The following is an 18,393-nucleotide window of genomic DNA, read 5'->3' as shown; positions in this document are numbered from 1 at the left end:
ACCCGGGAGTGAGTTACAGGCTGGAATCTAATCGAGGGGTTCGGGGTGGTTTATATATAGAATAACAGATTCCCGGGAGTGAGTTACAGTTTGGAATCTAATCGAGGGCTCGAGGGGTTTATATATAGAATAACAGATACCTGGGAGTGAGTTACAGACTGGAATCTAATTGAGGGGCTCGAGGGGTTTATATATAGAATAACAGATACCCGGAAGTGAATTACAGGCTGGAATCTAATCGAGGCGTTTGAGGGGTTTTTATATGGAATAACAGATACCCAGGAGTGAGTTGCAGGATGGAATCTAATAGAGGGGCTCGTGGGGTTTATGTTTGGAATAACAGATACCCGGGAGTGAGTTACAGACTGGGATCTAATTGAGGGGCTTGAGGGGGGTTTATATATAGAATAACAGATACCCGGGTGTGAGTTACAGACTGGAAAATATTCGAGGGGGTCGGGGGTTTATATATGGAATAACAGATACCCGGGAGTGAGTTACAGACTGGAATCTAATTGAGGGGCTCGAGGGGTTGATATATCGAATATCAGATACCCGGGAGTGAGTTACAGACTGGATTCTAATTGAGGGGTGCGAGGGGTTTTTATATAGAATAACAGATACCCGGGAGTGAATTACAGGATGGAATCTAATCGAGGTGTTCGAGGGGTTTTTATATAGAATAACAGATACCCCGGAGTGAATTACAGACTGGAATCTAATCGAGGGGTTCGGGGGGTTTATATATAGTGTAACAGATACCCGGGAGTCAGTTACAGACTGGAATGTAATCGCGGGGTTCAGGGTGTTTATATCTAGTATAACAGATATCTGGGAGTGAGTTACAGACTGGAATCTAATGGAGGGGTTCGGGGTGGTTTATATATCGAATAACAGATACCCGGGAGTGAGTTACAGGCTGGAATCTAATCGAGGGGTTCGGGGTGGTTTATATATCGAATAACAGATACCCGGGAGTGCGTTACAGGCTGGAATCTAATCGAGGGGTTCTGTGTGTTTTTCTTTCGAATAACAGATACCCGGGAGTGAATTGCAGACTGGAATCTAATCGAGGGGTTCGGGGGGTTTATATATAGTGTAACAGACACCCGGGAGTCAGTTACAGACTGGAATCTAATCGCGGGGTTCAGGGTGTTTATATCTAGTATAACAGATATCTGGGAGTGAGTTACAGACTGGAATCTAATGGAGGGGTTCGGGGTGGTTTATATATCGAGTAACAGATACCCGGGAGTGAGTTACAGTTTGGAATCTAATCGAGGGCTCGAGGGGTTTATATATAGAATAACAGATAACCGGCAGTGAGTTACAGACTGGAATCTAATTGTGGGGCTCGAGGGGTTTACATATAGAATATCAGATACCCGGGAGTGAGTTACAGACTGGAATCTAATCGAGGGGTTCGGGGGGTTTATATATAGAATAACAGATACCCGGCAGTGAGTTACAGTTTGGAATCTAAGTGAGGGGCTCGAGGGGTTTATATATAGAATAACAGATACCCGGGAGTGAATTACAGGCTGGAATCTAATCGAGGCGTTTGAGGGGTTTTTATATAGAATAACAGATACCCGGGAGTGAGTTGCAGGATGGAATCTAATAGAGGGGCTTGAGGGGAGTTTATATACAGAATAACAGATACCCGGGAGTGAGTTACAGTTTGGAATCTAATCGAGGGGCTCGAGGGGTTTATATATAGAATATCAGATACCCGGGAGAGAGTTACAGACTGGAAAATATTCGAGGGGGTAGGGGGTTTATACATGGAATAACAGATACCCGGGAGTGAGTTACAGACTGGAATCTAATTGAGGGGCTCGAGGGGTTTATATATAGAATATCAGATACCCGGGAGTGAGTTACAGACTGGAATCTAATTGAGGGGTTCGTGGGGTTTTTATATAAAATAACAGATACCCGGTGGTCAATTACAGGATGGAATTTAATTGAGGGGCTCGAGGGGTTTATATATGGAATAACAGACACCCGGGAGTGAGTTACAGACTGGAATCTAACAGAGGGGTTTGGGTGGTTTATATATAGAATAACAGATCCCTGGGAGTGAGTTGCAGGATGGAATCTAATAGAGGGGCTCGTGGGGTTTATGTTTGGAATAACAGATACCCGGGAGTGAGTTACAGACTGGGATCTAATTGAGGGGCTTGAGGGGGGTTTATATAGAGAATAACAGATACCCGGGTGTGAGTTACAGACTGGAAAATATTCGAGGGGGTCGGGGGTTTATATATGGAATAACAGATACCCGGGAGTGAGTTACAGACTGGAATCTAATTGAGGGGCTCGAGGGGTTTATATATAGAATATCAGATACCCGGGAGTGAATTACAGGATGGAATCTAATCGAGGCGTTCGAGGGGTTTTTATATAGAATAACAGATACCCGGGAGTGAATTACAGGGTGGAATCTAATCGAGGCGTTTGAGGGGTTTTTAGATAGAATAACAGACACCCGGGAGTGAGTTACAGACTGGAATCTAACAGAGGGGTTTGGGTGGTTTATATATAGAATAACAGATACCTGGGTGTGAGTTACAGACTGGAATCTAATCGAGGAGTTCGGGGGGTTTATATATAGAATAACAGATACCTGGGTGTGAGTTACAGACTGGAATCTAATCGAGGGGTTTGGGTGGTTTATATATAGAATAACAGATACCTGGGAGTGAGTTACAGACTGGAATCTAATCGAGGGGTTTTGGAGGGTTTATATGTAATATAACAGATACCTGGGACTGAGTTACCGACTGAAATCTAATCGAGGGTTTCGGGGTGGTTTATATATAGAATAACAGATAGTCGGGAGTGAATTACAGACTGGAATCTAATCGAGGGGTTCAGGGTGGTTTATATATAGAATAACAGATATCCAGGAGTGAGTTACAGACTGGAATCTAATGGAGTGGTTCTGTGTTTTTTTCTTTCGAATAACAGATACCCGGGAGTGAATTACAGACTGGAATCTAATCGAGGGGTTCAGGGTGGTTTATATATGGAATAACAGATATCCAGGAGTGAGTTACAGACTGGAATCTAATGGAGTGGTTCGGGGTGGTTTATATATCGAATAACAGATACCCGGGAGTGAGTTACAGACTGGAATCTAATCGAGGGGTTCGGGGTGTTTATATATAGAATAACAGATACCCGGGAGTGAGTTACAGTCTGGAATCTAATCGAGGGGTTCGGGGTGTTTATATATAGTATAACAGATACCCGGGAGTCAGTTACAGACTGGAATCTAATCGAGGTGTTCAGGGTGTTTATATCTAGTATAACAGATATCCGCGAGTGAGTGACAGACTGGAATCTAATGGAGGGGTTCGGGGTGTTTATATATCGAATAACAGATACCCGGGAGTGAATTACAGACTGGAATCTAATCGAGGGGTTCGGGGTGTTTATATATCGAATAACAGATACCCGGGAGTGAATTACAGACTGGAATCTAATCGAGGGGTTCGGGGTGTTTATATATCGAATAACAGATACCCGGGAGTGAATTACAGACTGGAATCTAATCGAGGGGTTCGGGGTGTTTATATATCGAATAACAGATACCCGGGAGTGAATTACAGACTGGGATCTAATCGAGGGATTCGGGGGGTTTATATATAGTATAACAGATACCCGGGAGTCAGTTACAGACTGGAATCTAATCGCGGGGTTCAGGGTGTTTATATCTAGTATAACAGATATCCGGGAGTGAGTTACAGACTGGAATCTAATGGAGGGGTTCGGGGTGGTTTATATATCGAATAACAGATACCCGGGAGTGAGTTACAGGCTGGAATCTAATCGAGGGGTTCGGGGGGTTTATATATAGAATAACAGATACCCGGGAGTGAGTTACAGTCTGGAATCTAATCGAGAGGTTCAGTGGGGTTTATATATAGAATAACAGATACCCGGGAGTGAGTTACAGGCTGGAATCTAATCGAGGGGTTCGGGGGTTTATATATAGTATTACAGATACCCGGGAGTCAGTTACAGACTGGAATCTAATCGCGGGGTTCAGGGTGTTTATATCTAGTATAACAGATATCCGGGAGTGAGTTACAGACTGGAATCTAATGGAGGGGTTCGGGGTGGTTTATATATCGAATAACAGATACCCGGGAGTGAATTACAGGCTGGAATCTAATCGAGGCGTTTGAGGGGTTTTTATATAGAATAACAGATACCCGGGAGTGAGTTGCAGGATGGAATCTAATAGAGGGGCTTGAGGGGGGTTTATATATAGAATAACAGATACCCGGGAGTGAGTTACAGTTTGGAATCTAATCGAGGGGCTCGAGGGGTTTATTTATGGAATATCAGATACCCGGGAGTGAGTTACAGACTGGAAAATATTCGAGGGGGTCGGGGGTTTATATATGGAATAACAGATACCCGGGAGTGAGTTACAGACTGGAATCTAATTGAGGGGCTCGAGGGGTTTATATATAGAATAACAGATATCCGGGAGTGAGTTACAGACTGGAATCTAATAGAGTGGTTCGGGGTGTTTATATATAGAATAACAGATACCCGGGAGTGAGTTACAGTCTGGAATCTAATCGAGGGGTTCGGGGTGTTTATATATAGTATAACAGATACCCGGGAGTCAGTTACAGACTGGAATCTAATCGAGGTGTTCAGGGTGTTTATATCTAGTATAACAGATATCCGCGAGTGAGTTACAGACTGGAATCTAATGGAGGGGTTCGGGGTGTTTATATATCGAATAACAGATACCCGGGAGTGAATTACAGACTGGAATCTAATCGAGGGGTTCGGGGTGTTTATATATCGAATAACAGATACCCGGGAGTGAATTACAGACTGGAATCTAATCGAGGGGTTCGGGGTGTTTATATATCGAATAACAGATACCTGGGAGTGAGTTACAGACTGGAATCTAATTGAGGGGCTCGAGGGGTTTATATATAGAATAACAGATACCCGGAAGTGAATTACAGGCTGGAATCTAATCGAGGCGTTTGAGGGGTTTTTATATGGAATAACAGATACCCAGGAGTGAGTTGCAGGATGGAATCTAATAGAGGGGCTCGTGGGGTTTATGTTTGGAATAACAGATACCCGGGAGTGAGTTACAGACTGGGATCTAATTGAGGGGCTTGAGGGGGGTTTATATATAGAATAACAGATACCCGGGTGTGAGTTACAGACTGGAAAATATTCGAGGGGGTCGGGGGTTTATATATGGAATAACAGATACCCGGGAGTGAGTTACAGACTGGAATCTAATTGAGGGGCTCGAGGGGTTGATATATCGAATATCAGATACCCGGGAGTGAGTTACAGACTGGATTCTAATTGAGGGGTGCGAGGGGTTTTTATATAGAATAACAGATACCCGGGAGTGAATTACAGGATGGAATCTAATCGAGGTGTTCGAGGGGTTTTTATATAGAATAACAGATTGCCGGGAGTGAATTACAGACTGGAATCTAATCGAGGGGTTTGGGGGGTTTATATATAGTGTAACAGATACCCGGGAGTCAGTTACAGACTGGAATGTAATCGCGGGGTTCAGGGTGTTTATATCTAGTATAACAGATATCTGGGAGTGAGTTACAGACTGGAATCTAATGGAGGGGTTCGGGGTGGTTTATATATCGAATAACAGATACCCGGGAGTGAGTTACAGGCTGGAATCTAATCGAGGGGTTCGGGGTGGTTTATATATCGAATAACAGATACCCGGGAGTGCGTTACAGGCTGGAATCTAATCGAGGGGTTCTGTGTGTTTTTCTTTCGAATAACAGATACCCGGGAGTGAATTGCAGACTGGAATCTAATCGAGGGGTTCGGGGGGTTTATATATAGTGTAACAGACACCCGGGAGTCAGTTACAGACTGGAATCTAATCGCGGGGTTCAGGGTGTTTATATCTAGTATAACAGATATCTGGGAGTGAGTTACAGACTGGAATCTAATGGAGGGGTTCGGGGTGGTTTATATATCGAGTAACAGATACCCGGGAGTGAGTTACAGTTTGGAATCTAATCGAGGGCTCGAGGGGTTTATATATAGAATAACAGATAACCGGCAGTGAGTTACAGACTGGAATCTAATTGAGGGGCTCGAGGGGTTTACATATAGAATATCAGATACCCGGGAGTGAGTTACAGACTGGAATCTAATCGAGGGGTTCGGGGGGTTTATATATAGAATAACAGATACCCGGCAGTGAGTTACAGTTTGGAATCTAAGTGAGGGGCTCGAGGGGTTTATATATAGAATAACAGATACCCGGGAGTGAATTACAGGCTGGAATCTAATCGAGGCGTTTGAGGGGTTTTTATATAGAATAACAGATACCCGGGAGTGAGTTGCAGGATGGAATCTAATAGAGGGGCTTGAGGGGAGTTTATATACAGAATAACAGATACCCGGGAGTGAGTTACAGTTTGGAATCTAATCGAGGGGCTCGAGGGGTTTATATATAGAATATCAGATACCCGGGAGTGAGTTACAGACTGGAAAATATTCGAGGGGGTAGGGGGTTTATACATGGAATAACAGATACCCGGGAGTGAGTTACAGACTGGAATCTAATTGAGGGGCTCGAGGGGTTTATATATAGAATATCAGATACCCGGGAGTGAGTTACAGACTGGAATCTAATTGAGGGGTTCGTGGGGTTTTTATATAAAATAACAGATACCCGGTGGTCAATTACAGGATGGAATTTAATTGAGGGGCTCGAGGGGTTTATATATGGAATAACAGACACCCGGGAGTGAGTTACAGACTGGAATCTAACAGAGGGGTTTGGGTGGTTTATATATAGAATAACAGATCCCTGGGAGTGAGTTGCAGGATGGAATCTAATAGAGGGGCTCGTGGGGTTTATGTTTGGAATAACAGATACCCGGGAGTGAGTTACAGACTGGGATCTAATTGAGGGGCTTGAGGGGGGTTTATATAGAGAATAACAGATACCCGGGTGTGAGTTACAGACTGGAAAATATTCGAGGGGGTCGGGGGTTTATATATGGAATAACAGATACCCGGGAGTGAGTTACAGACTGGAATCTAATTGAGGGGCTCGAGGGGTTTATATATAGAATATCAGATACCCGGGAGTGAGTTACAGACTGGAATCTAATTGAGGGGTGCGAGGGGTTTTTATATAGAATAACAGATACCCGGGAGTGAATTACAGGATGGAATCTAATCGAGGCGTTCGAGGGGTTTTTATATAGAATAACAGATACCCGGGAGTGAATTACAGGGTGGAATCTAATCGAGGCGTTTGAGGGGTTTTTAGATAGAATAACAGATACCCGGTGGTCAATTACAGGATGGAATTTAATTGAGGGGCTCGAGGGGTTTATATATGGAATAACAGACACCCGGGAGTGAGTTACAGACTGGAATCTAACAGAGGGGTTTGGGTGGTTTATATATAGAATAACAGATACCTGGGTGTGAGTTACAGACTGGAATCTAATCGAGGAGTTCGGGGGGTTTATATATAGAATAACAGATACCTGGGTGTGAGTTACAGACTGGAATCTAATCGAGGGGTTTGGGTGGTTTATATATAGAATAACAGATACCTGGGAGTGAGTTACAGACTGGAATCTAATCGAGGGGTTTTGGAGGGTTTATATGTAATATAACAGATACCTGGGACTGAGTTACCGACTGAAATCTAATCGAGGGTTTCGGGGTGGTTTATATATAGAATAACAGATAGTCGGGAGTGAATTACAGACTGGAATCTAATCGAGGGGTTCAGGGTGGTTTATATATAGAATAACAGATATCCAGGAGTGAGTTACAGACTGGAATCTAATGGAGTGGTTCTGTGTTTTTTTCTTTCGAATAACAGATACCCGGGAGTGAATTACAGACTGGAATCTAATCGAGGGGTTCAGGGTGGTTTATATATGGAATAACAGATATCCAGGAGTGAGTTACAGACTGGAATCTAATGGAGTGGTTCGGGGTGGTTTATATATCGAATAACAGATACCCGGGAGTGAGTTACAGACTGGAATCTAATCGAGGGGTTCGGGGTGTTTATATATAGAATAACAGATACCCGGGAGTGAGTTACAGTCTGGAATCTAATCGAGGGGTTCGGGGTGTTTATATATAGTATAACAGATACCCGGGAGTCAGTTACAGACTGGAATCTAATCGAGGTGTTCAGGGTGTTTATATCTAGTATAACAGATATCCGCGAGTGAGTTACAGACTGGAATCTAATGGAGGGGTTCGGGGTGTTTATATGTCGAATAACAGATACCCGGGAGTGAATTACAGACTGGAATCTAATCGAGGGGTTCGGGGTGTTTATATATCGAATAACAGATACCCGGGAGTGAATTACAGACTGGAATCTAATCGAGGGGTTCGGGGTGTTTATATATCGAATAACAGATACCCGGGAGTGAATTACAGACTGGAATCTAATCGAGGGGTTCGGGGTGTTTATATATCGAATAACAGATACCCGGGAGTGAATTACAGACTGGGATCTAATCGAGGGATTCGGGGGGTTTATATATAGTATAACAGATACCCGGGAGTCAGTTACAGACTGGAATCTAATCGCGGGGTTCAGGGTGTTTATATCTAGTATAACAGATATCCGGGAGTGAGTTACAGACTGGAATCTAATGGAGGGGTTCGGGGTGGTTTATATATCGAATAACAGATACCCGGGAGTGAGTTACAGGCTGGAATCTAATCGAGGGGTTCGGGGGGTTTATATATAGAATAACAGATACCCGGGAGTGAGTTACAGTCTGGAATCTAATCGAGAGGTTCAGTGGGGTTTATATATAGAATAACAGATACCCGGGAGTGAGTTACAGGCTGGAATCTAATCGAGGGGTTCGGGGGGTTTATATATAGTATTACAGATACCCGGGAGTCAGTTACAGACTGGAATCTAATCGCGGGGTTCAGGGTGTTTATATCTAGTATAACAGATATCCGGGAGTGAGTTACAGACTGGAATCTAATGGAGGGGTTCGGGGTGGTTTATATATCGAATAACAGATACCCGGGAGTGAATTACAGGCTGGAATCTAATCGAGGCGTTTGAGGGGTTTTTATATAGAATAACAGATACCCGGGAGTGAGTTGCAGGATGGAATCTAATAGAGGGGCTTGAGGGGGGTTTATATATAGAATAACAGATACCCGGGAGTGAGTTACAGTTTGGAATCTAATCGAGGGGCTCGAGGGGTTTATTTATGGAATATCAGATACCCGGGAGTGAGTTACAGACTGGAAAATATTCGAGGGGGTCGGGGGTTTATATATGGAATAACAGATACCCGGGAGTGAGTTACAGACTGGAATCTAATTGAGGGGCTCGAGGGGTTTATATATAGAATAACAGATATCCGGGAGTGAGTTACAGACTGGAATCTAATAGAGTGGTTCGGGGTGTTTATATATAGAATAACAGATACCCGGGAGTGAGTTACAGTCTGGAATCTAATCGAGGGGTTCGGGGTGTTTATATATAGTATAACAGATACCCGGGAGTCAGTTACAGACTGGAATCTAATCGAGGTGTTCAGGGTGTTTATATCTAGTATAACAGATATCCGCGAGTGAGTTACAGACTGGAATCTAATGGAGGGGTTCGGGGTGTTTATATATCGAATAACAGATACCCGGGAGTGAATTACAGACTGGAATCTAATCGAGGGGTTCGGGGTGTTTATATATCGAATAACAGATACCCGGGAGTGAATTACAGACTGGAATCTAATCGAGGGGTTCGGGGTGTTTATATATCGAATAACAGATACCCGGGAGTGAATTACAGACTGGAATCTAATCGAGGGGTTCGGGGTGTTTATATATCGAATAACAGATACCCGGGAGTGAATTACAGACTGGGATCTAATCGAGGGATTCGGGGGGTTTATATATAGTATAACAGATACCCGGGAGTCAGTTACAGACTGGAATCTAATCGCGGGGTTCAGGGTGTTTATATCTAGTATAACAGATATCCGGGAGTGAGTTACAGACTGGAATCTAATGGAGGGGTTCGGGGTGGTTTATATATCGAATAACAGATACCCGGGAGTGAGTTACAGGCTGGAATCTAATCGAGGGGTTCGGGGGGTTTATATATAGAATAACAGATACCCGGGAGTGAGTTACAGTCTGGAATCTAATCGAGAGGTTCAGTGGGGTTTATATATAGAATAACAGATACCCGGGAGTGAGTTACAGGCTGGAATCTAATCGAGGGGTTCGGGGGGTTTATATATAGTATTACAGATACCCGGGAGTCAGTTACAGACTGGAATCTAATCGCGGGGTTCAGGGTGTTTATATCTAGTATAACAGATATCCGGGAGTGAGTTACAGACTGGAATCTAATGGAGGGGTTCGGGGTGGTTTATATATCGAATAACAGATACCCGGGAGTGAATTACAGGCTGGAATCTAATCGAGGCGTTTGAGGGGTTTTTATATAGAATAACAGATACCCGGGAGTGAGTTGCAGGATGGAATCTAATAGAGGGGCTTGAGGGGGGTTTATATATAGAATAACAGATACCCGGGAGTGAGTTACAGTTTGGAATCTAATCGAGGGGCTCGAGGGGTTTATTTATGGAATATCAGATACCCGGGAGTGAGTTACAGACTGGAAAATATTCGAGGGGGTCGGGGGTTTATATATGGAATAACAGATACCCGGGAGTGAGTTACAGACTGGAATCTAATTGAGGGGCTCGAGGGGTTTATATATAGAATAACAGATATCCGGGAGTGAGTTACAGACTGGAATCTAATAGAGTGGTTCGGGGTGTTTATATATAGAATAACAGATACACAGGAGTGAGTTACAGACTGGAATCTAATAGAGTGGTTCGGGGTGGTTTATATATAGAATAACAGATATCCAGGAGTGAGTTACAGACTGGAATCTAATAGAGTGGTTCGGGGTGGTTTATATATAGAATAACAGATATCCAGGAGTGAGTTACAGACTGGAATCTAATCGAGGGGTTCGGGGTGTTTATATATAGAATAACAGATACCCGGGAGTGAATTACAGACTGGAATCTAATCGAGGGGTTCGGGGTGTTTATATATAGAATAACAGATACACAGGAGTGAATTACAGACTGGAATCTAATAGAGTGGTTCGGGGTGGTTTATATATAGAATAACAGATACACAGGAGTGAGTTACAGACTGGAATCTAATTGAGGGGTTCGGGGGGTTTATATATAGAATAACAGATACACAGGAGTGAATTACAGACTGGAATCTAATCGAGGGGTTCGGGGTGTTTATATATAGAATAACAGATATCCAGGAGTGAGTTACAGACTGGAATCTAATAGAGGGGCTTGAGGGGAGTTTATATATAGAATAACAGATATCCAGGAGTGAGTTACAGACTGGAATCTAATCGAGGGGTTTGGGGTGTTAAGATAAAGAATAACAGATACCCGGGAGTGGATTGTTGTTGTTGTGTTTGTGTTCCATGCTGGAATCTAATTGAAATGTTCGGTTGGTTGGTGTGTGGTGGCCACTGCCAGTACTGCGGGTGGCCTGCAGTACCGAGGACGTCGTAGACCCCAGGACAGGTGAGTGTGGTCGGGGTTATCAGGGCCAGTCAAGCAGTCCCAGGCGACAGTGGTGGGGGAGTGTGTTATTGAGGATTGGGGGTTCTTCCTGGGGGTCAGCCATCGCCGCCAGGGGGGCCTTCCATGGGCCATGGATTGCCCCCAAAGGAGGGACACCCATGCGGCAACTCCACACGATGGCAGGCCCCCTCCGTCATCCACAGAATTGGAGTGGAGGTGGGAAGAGGCCCTTAAGTAGCCATTAATTGCTATTTTGTTACCCTCCTCACCCCACTTTTGTTCCTGTCTCCAATGACTGTGATTTTCCACATTGCACCATCCCATTTCGTGGGACACATGAAAGGGAACTGCCGATTTGCCATCGATTCCTATGTTTAGATCAACTTCAAGCTAGTTGGCCATCCTTCCACTAGAAACTGGCAGGAGTATGATGAATACATGCGAATGGTGGCCAGATGCCATTTCTACAACCCCAAAACCATTTTCATCATCGTCTGCATTGCTCCTTCCAGTTCTTGTTGTCAATTGTAATTAAGGTCCAGCAGTTCTGAACTTTTTTCCGCCCAGGTCCATATAAGCTGCCATAGAGACATCAGTAACATTATTAATGTGTTGTCCATGCTTGTATTACTTCGGTGACTGATGCCTTGTTTTCTAAAGCAATCACTTTTTCCATGGATATCCAGTAGATTGCACAGATTGCAGGCTTACTCCAAGTCCAGTGCATCATTGACTACTCCCATGCTGCCCTGTGGGCTCTTTCTCATGACGCTACTGTGTTTTTGAATTGCAAGGGCTTCCACTCTGCTAATATGCAACATAGCTTGGCCACCAGCAGCGCAACAAGCAAATTAATAGCCATTTTCCTGGCAGGTGCCATGATACATTTATATTGCGCCAATTCTCCATCCCCACCACCTTTGCCTCTTTGCCTTTGCATAGCAACTGAGAGGCTGGCTTCTTGAGGACAAATGCTACCCTCTGCACACTTGGCTCATGATTCCTCTCAGAAACCCACAGTCAGTGGCTGAACCTTTCTACATCAGGTGCATGCGCCACTCGGGCCCTCATTGAGCAGACCATTGGGGTCCTCCAACACCAGTGTGATAATTAGTGTAGGCCCCCAGAGTCTGTCTTATATATTCTCTTACTTACTCTAGCCACAGCTGCCTTCCACTTTCCATGCTGGGATGTAGACTGATCTGATTAAACCCCGATCCATTCAGTCTCCCAGCCTCTCCGAGGCGGAGGGAGGGTCTGCAGAATTGGAGATGGCCGGGCTGTTGAGAGCGGCCAATTCCATTGGTGTCAATGTTTGTCGAGTGACAGGACGTCTTTCTGTGTTGACTGTCTCCCTTCTGTGGTGTGGTCAGCTTCTCATCTGGAACAGTGGAAGTGAATTAATATGTGCCCAATTCAAGGGTTTTCAACATGCATGAAACAGCTTAGTGTTGCGTGCATGGAGACAAACAGAAGGAGCAAGTGCGGCCAAGAGGGAGAAGTAGTTGGTAGGGTGTTAGCAGATTTTGAAAGTGTGAAATTAAGCACAAAGGAGGGACGGTGAAATCATCCCTGCTAACTTGAGAAGAGCCATGGGAAACAGAGAAGAGAAAGATTGATATTGCTGAAGCAAAGGTAGGGTCCTTGATGGGCTATGCAGAGAGTCTCAGAGAGATGAAGGGTGGCTTACCTTGATCGCCCTGGTTAGATCTTTTTTTTTACACTGCAGCCAGATCCTGGGGATAATGCTAGAGGCATTGATATTGTTGGCCACCTCTGTCCATGCCTGTTGACTGATTTGCCCATCAATTGGGGAGAATACAGAGTAGAATTTCAACATTTGCCACTGATACCAAACTTGGAGGTGTGACAAACAGGGAAGATGATACAAACCGCCTGCAACAGGACATAGATAGGCTCGCGGAATGGGCAGACAAAGTGGCCGATGGAATTTAATGCAGAAAAGTGTGAGGTGATGCATTTTGGCAGAAGGGATAAGGAGAGGCAATATAGACTTAATGGCGCAGTTTTAAGGAGTGTACAGGAACAGAGGGACCTGGGGATTCATGTGCATAGATCTTTGAAGGTGGCAGGACATATTGTGAGAGTAATTAGCAAAGCGTATGGGATCTTGGGTTTCATAAGTAGAGGTGTTTAGTACAAAAGCAGGGAAGTTATGCGGAACCTTTATAAAACTCTGGTTAGGCCCCAACTAGAGTATCGTGTCCAGTTCTGGTCACCACACTTTAGGAAGGATGTGAGGGTCCTTGAGAGGGTGCAGAGGAGATTTACCAGAATGGTTCCAGGGATGAGGGATTTTAGCTACAAGGTTAGGTTGGAGAAGCTGGGGTTCTCCTTGCAGCAAAGGAGATTGAGGGGAGATTTGATAGAAGTGTACAAGATTATGACAGGTTTAGAAAAGGTAGATGAAAAAAAACTGTTCCCATTAGCTGATGGTACAAGGACTAGAGGACACAGATTTAAGGTTTTGGGCAAGAGATGTGGTGGGGGGGTGGGGGGTGGGTGGGAACGGTGAGGGGATGTAAGGAAGAATTTTTTTTACGAAGCAGGTGGTAATGACCTGGCACTCGTTGCCTACGAGGGTGGTGGAAGTGGAGACGATGAATGATTTCAAAAGGAAATTGGATGGGCACTTGAGGGAAATAAACTTACAGGGCTACAGGAATAGAGCAGGGGGAATGGGACTGACTAGATTGCTCAACAGAGAGCCGGCATGGACTCAATGGGCCAAATGGCCTCCTTCTATGCTGTTATGACTCTATGACTTAGACTCTAAGACCTCCTTCTTGCTTATTGGCTCTTAAAGCAGCATCTCCAGCGCAGCATCAGAGAGCTTTCGGGTTCTGGAGAAGCCATTTTGCCTGCTACTGCACAATCCTGCTGGTCACTTTCCCCTACACTAAAGTGCACCTCTTCTAAGGTCTTGCCTCAGGTCATTAAGTGATAGCTGCATTGTTGGATTTCCTATTCAGTGAGCTGCCTAGAGGGAGAAAATTTCATAATGGCACCTCACCAAGATCATTTAAATTAGGCCTGACTTCGAGTGCACCCAATGCTTGCTCAATTTATGCCCCACTCCAAATTGTTCCCAGTATTTGCTGTTCTCCACTTCTCAGAAGCAGCCCTTACATGCACAAATGCCCAATATATTAACCAGAGACTCAGCCTTTCTTCAGTAATTTCTTTTAAGATTCTAGGAAGATTACTTCTGATCTAAGTCCCCTTGCAAAAGTTTTTGTGTAACATGCTGACTTTTCCAGAATTCTTTGATCTTTGATTGAAGTACAGAATGAAGGGCTGAGGCCCACAATGCTGGAAGCCACCAAAACTGAACAGGGTTAAGAAGAAGACAAGGCCATTTTACAGGCTGCCTAATTTGGTATTGTCTGTTTTGCGCTACCTCCAAAACCCGTGGCCTCTACCACCTCGATTGCCAACGGCAGCAAGCACATGAAATTTCCACCACCTGCAAGTTCCACCCCTCTGACTTGGAATTATATAATTGTTCCTTCACTACCGCTGGGTCAAAATCCTGGAACTCCCTTCCTAACAGCACTGTGGGTGTACCTACCCCACATGGACTGCAGCGGTTCAAGAAGGCAGCTCACCACCACCTTCTCAAGGGCAATTAGGGATGGGCAATAAATGCTGGTCTTGTCAGCGACACTCATATTCCGAGAATGAAATTAAAAAAAATTTCTGTGAGTGCTTTTGAAGTGTAGTCGCTGTCAAATATAGGAAACGCGGCAGCCAATTTACGCACAGCAAGCTCCCACTAACAGCAATGTGATAATGACCAGTTAATCTGTTTTTGTGATGTTAATTGAGGGATAAATATTGTCCAGGACACCAGGGAGAACTCCCCTGCTCTTCTTCGAAATAGTGCCGTGGCATCTTTTAAGTCAACCTGAGAGGGCAGACAGGGCCTTGATATAACGTCTCATTCGAAAGACGGTACCTCTGACAGTGCAGCACTCCCTCCTGAGATTGTTTGCCCAGACTTTGTGCTCAAGTCTCTAAGTGGGAGTGGGGCTTTTGTCAGGTGGCTTTCTCGGGCCTGGGCCGCCTGACTAGCCACGGGTAAAATCCCCGTGGTGGCGGGCGGGGCCCCTTAAGTGACCGTTAAGTGGCCACTTAAGGGCCTTGATCGGCCTGGGCGGGTGTGTCGTTTTCCACCGCCGCCGCCCTGCATAAAGTGGCGGCGGAGGCGGGAGCAGGTCGGGAAGGGCCCCTCGAGTCTCCCGCTCCATTTTACGCCCCCCCGCCAGCTTCCCGCTCTTTGGGGGGGGGCGTAAATTTCCGGCCCATGTGTCTTGATGTCATAAACAAGAGCAGGAACATTTCCTCTGCTCAGTATTTCCAGGGAAAATATGAACTCAGAAAGAAATGAAGCAAAGTGAAATGTCCTCACAATTGTACACAATATCACTCCAAGTAGGAACTGGAGGAAATCATCTGACTGATTTCTGTTTCTTAATGACTTCTTCCATCAGTGAAGATGCCAAGTAATGAACATCCAAACCAAGAGAAAGTCCAATAAACCCCTCTTGACCTTCAACCCCACACCACCATTGCCAAGTCCCTCACCATTGATACCCGGAGGGTCACCTTTGACCAGCCATGTCAACATTTTGGTTACAAGCTCAGGGCAGAGGCTGGTTGCTCTGAGGGGAGCGGCACAGTGACGCAGTGGTTAGCACCGCAGTCTCACAGCTCCAGCGACCCGGGTTCAATTCGGGGTGCTGCCTGTGTGGAGTTTGCAAGTTCTCCCTGTGTCTGCGTGGGTTTCCTCTGGGTGCTCCGGTTTCCTCCCACAGCCAAAAGACTTGCAGGTTGATAGGTAAATTGGCCATTATAAAATTGCTCCTAGTATAGGTAGGGGAATATAGGGACAGGTGAGGATGTGGTAGGAACATGGGATTAGTGTAGGATTAGTATAAATGGGCGGTTAATAGTCAGCACAGACTTGGTGGGCTGAAGGGCCTGTTTCAGTGCTGTATCTCTAAAAAATTTAAACCCCTCAAAACCTCTCCATCAACGACAAGGTTCAAATCAGGAGTATGATAGACTTGCTTAGCTGGGTCGAGCTACTACAGCACCCGAGAGTTTAATGTTTCAAATTGCTTCCAATTCATTTCATGGAAAAAACATGTTTAAAAAAATTTGTAGCTTTTGGTTCAGTTGCTTTTTGCTCCACCTTTTCCTGACCACTAAATGGATTGTCTCTTTTCTTTCATAGTCCATACAACTCCTTCCAAAATCAGGCTAAACTTTCTCCTTTGGATTGAACCAGCCCAGAGCACGCTGACTTTCATTCAACAAGCAAACCTGTGGCTGTACCTCAAGCTCTTTCCTCCTGCCTCTAACAGGAGGAGGCAAAAGGTTACTTTAAAAATACTTCTCAAAGATCCAGGGGATACCAACCACACACTGATTAGCAACAACCAGTTCAATGTCAAGCGGAGCAGCTGGCATACATTCCCAGTGACGCGTGCCATCCAGACTTTCTCTGCTCGAGAAGATAAGGGTTTTCATTTTGAACTAGAGTGTAGTGGCTGTACTGATGCCAGTGGAGCATCAATGCTTCTTGATAGCAACAGAAAAGCACCGATGGCCTTTCTGGTCTCTCAGGTCAGGGTCTCGCAGGAAAACTCCCACATACGGAAGCGAGGAATCGAATGCATGGAGAAGTGGAATGTTTGCTGCAGGAAAACATTCTTTGTGAATTTCCGTGACATTGGCTGGGACGACTGGATTATAATGCCCAGTGGTTACTATGCAAACTACTGCCTGGGTAACTGTGCTCCCCACATGGCCAGAACACCTGATTTTGCATCATCCTTTCACAGCATCATGTCCAACCTGCAGAAACTGAATGGCTTCCATCCTGCACAGAGCGTGAATTCATGCTGCATTCCGACCAGAAGGAGCAGACTGTCTATGTTATACTTTGACAAAAAGGGCCACATAATCAAAAAGGACATCCCAAACATGATTGTTGAGGAATGTGGCTGCACTTAGGTGTGACTTTAGGCCAATGCCCCTCAAATAAAGGGTGTCATTACTGGGAACCTTTCCAGCTGCTTGACCATTTTAGCCATTCAATGAATGCTGATGTTAATAAAGGAGTTTCAAGTGTGTCTTTGTCTTGTTTGAGCAGTAACATTCTCTTCAGCTGACTTCTTGCATGGTGTAAATACTGGGGTTTGTTTTACCAGCCTGAGCTGCTGGTGAATCATGCTGTACACAAAATCGTGCGCAAAGGTGCTGCATCAGCAGGGTGGGCACCCAGAGTTACCAGCACTACCCTGGACTACAGAGTGCCCAGCCTTTTGGAGCTGGGGGCCAGATACAGCTGTTAAAAACCAATAGGCTGACTGTTAACTCAGAGGTAAGGAGGGTACTAGGGCACTGCTTTGAGGTCAGGAACAGGTTTTCTGAAGGTCCTGTCAAATGTAATGGCCTGATTTAATAACCTGATTAGCATTTTGTATTTCTATTTCCCAGCTGCAGCCAGCCAGATTGAGAGGCTGGCGGGCGGGTAGGCCCATAGCACCGAACTGCAGCTGGGGAGCAGTGAAGAGGGAGAGAGGAATCGGAAAGGCCGGAGGGCAGAAGGGAAAATGAGAGACCAGAGGCAAGATCAAGGTGTGGAAGAGGGGGGAGATCCGAGGCCAGAGGCTAGGTTGGAGGCTGGGGTCAGGTGATATTGGAGGCCTCATGGAGGACATCAGAAGGAAGG

General features: G+C 45.1%; 1 protein-coding gene across 1 annotated transcript in view; it reads left to right on the top strand.

Moving 5' to 3' along the window:
* LOC137358673 (inhibin beta B chain-like) overlaps positions 1-17,791 on the top strand; it is a 55,346-nt gene extending 37,555 nt beyond the window's left edge. The window contains exon 2 of the mRNA XM_068024844.1: positions 16,891-17,791. Coding sequence (XP_067880945.1) covers positions 16,891-17,672 — 782 coding nt within the window. The 3' untranslated portion in view covers positions 17,673-17,791. The remainder of the gene's footprint in view (positions 1-16,890) is intronic.
* The last annotated feature ends 602 nt before the right edge of the window (positions 17,792-18,393 follow it).

Source organism: Heterodontus francisci, chromosome X (assembly GCF_036365525.1).
Source record: "Heterodontus francisci isolate sHetFra1 chromosome X, sHetFra1.hap1, whole genome shotgun sequence".
Lineage (NCBI taxonomy): Eukaryota > Metazoa > Chordata > Chondrichthyes > Heterodontiformes > Heterodontidae > Heterodontus > Heterodontus francisci.
Note: the sequence above shows the minus strand (reverse complement) of the source record. Positions and strands in the feature narration are given on the sequence as shown.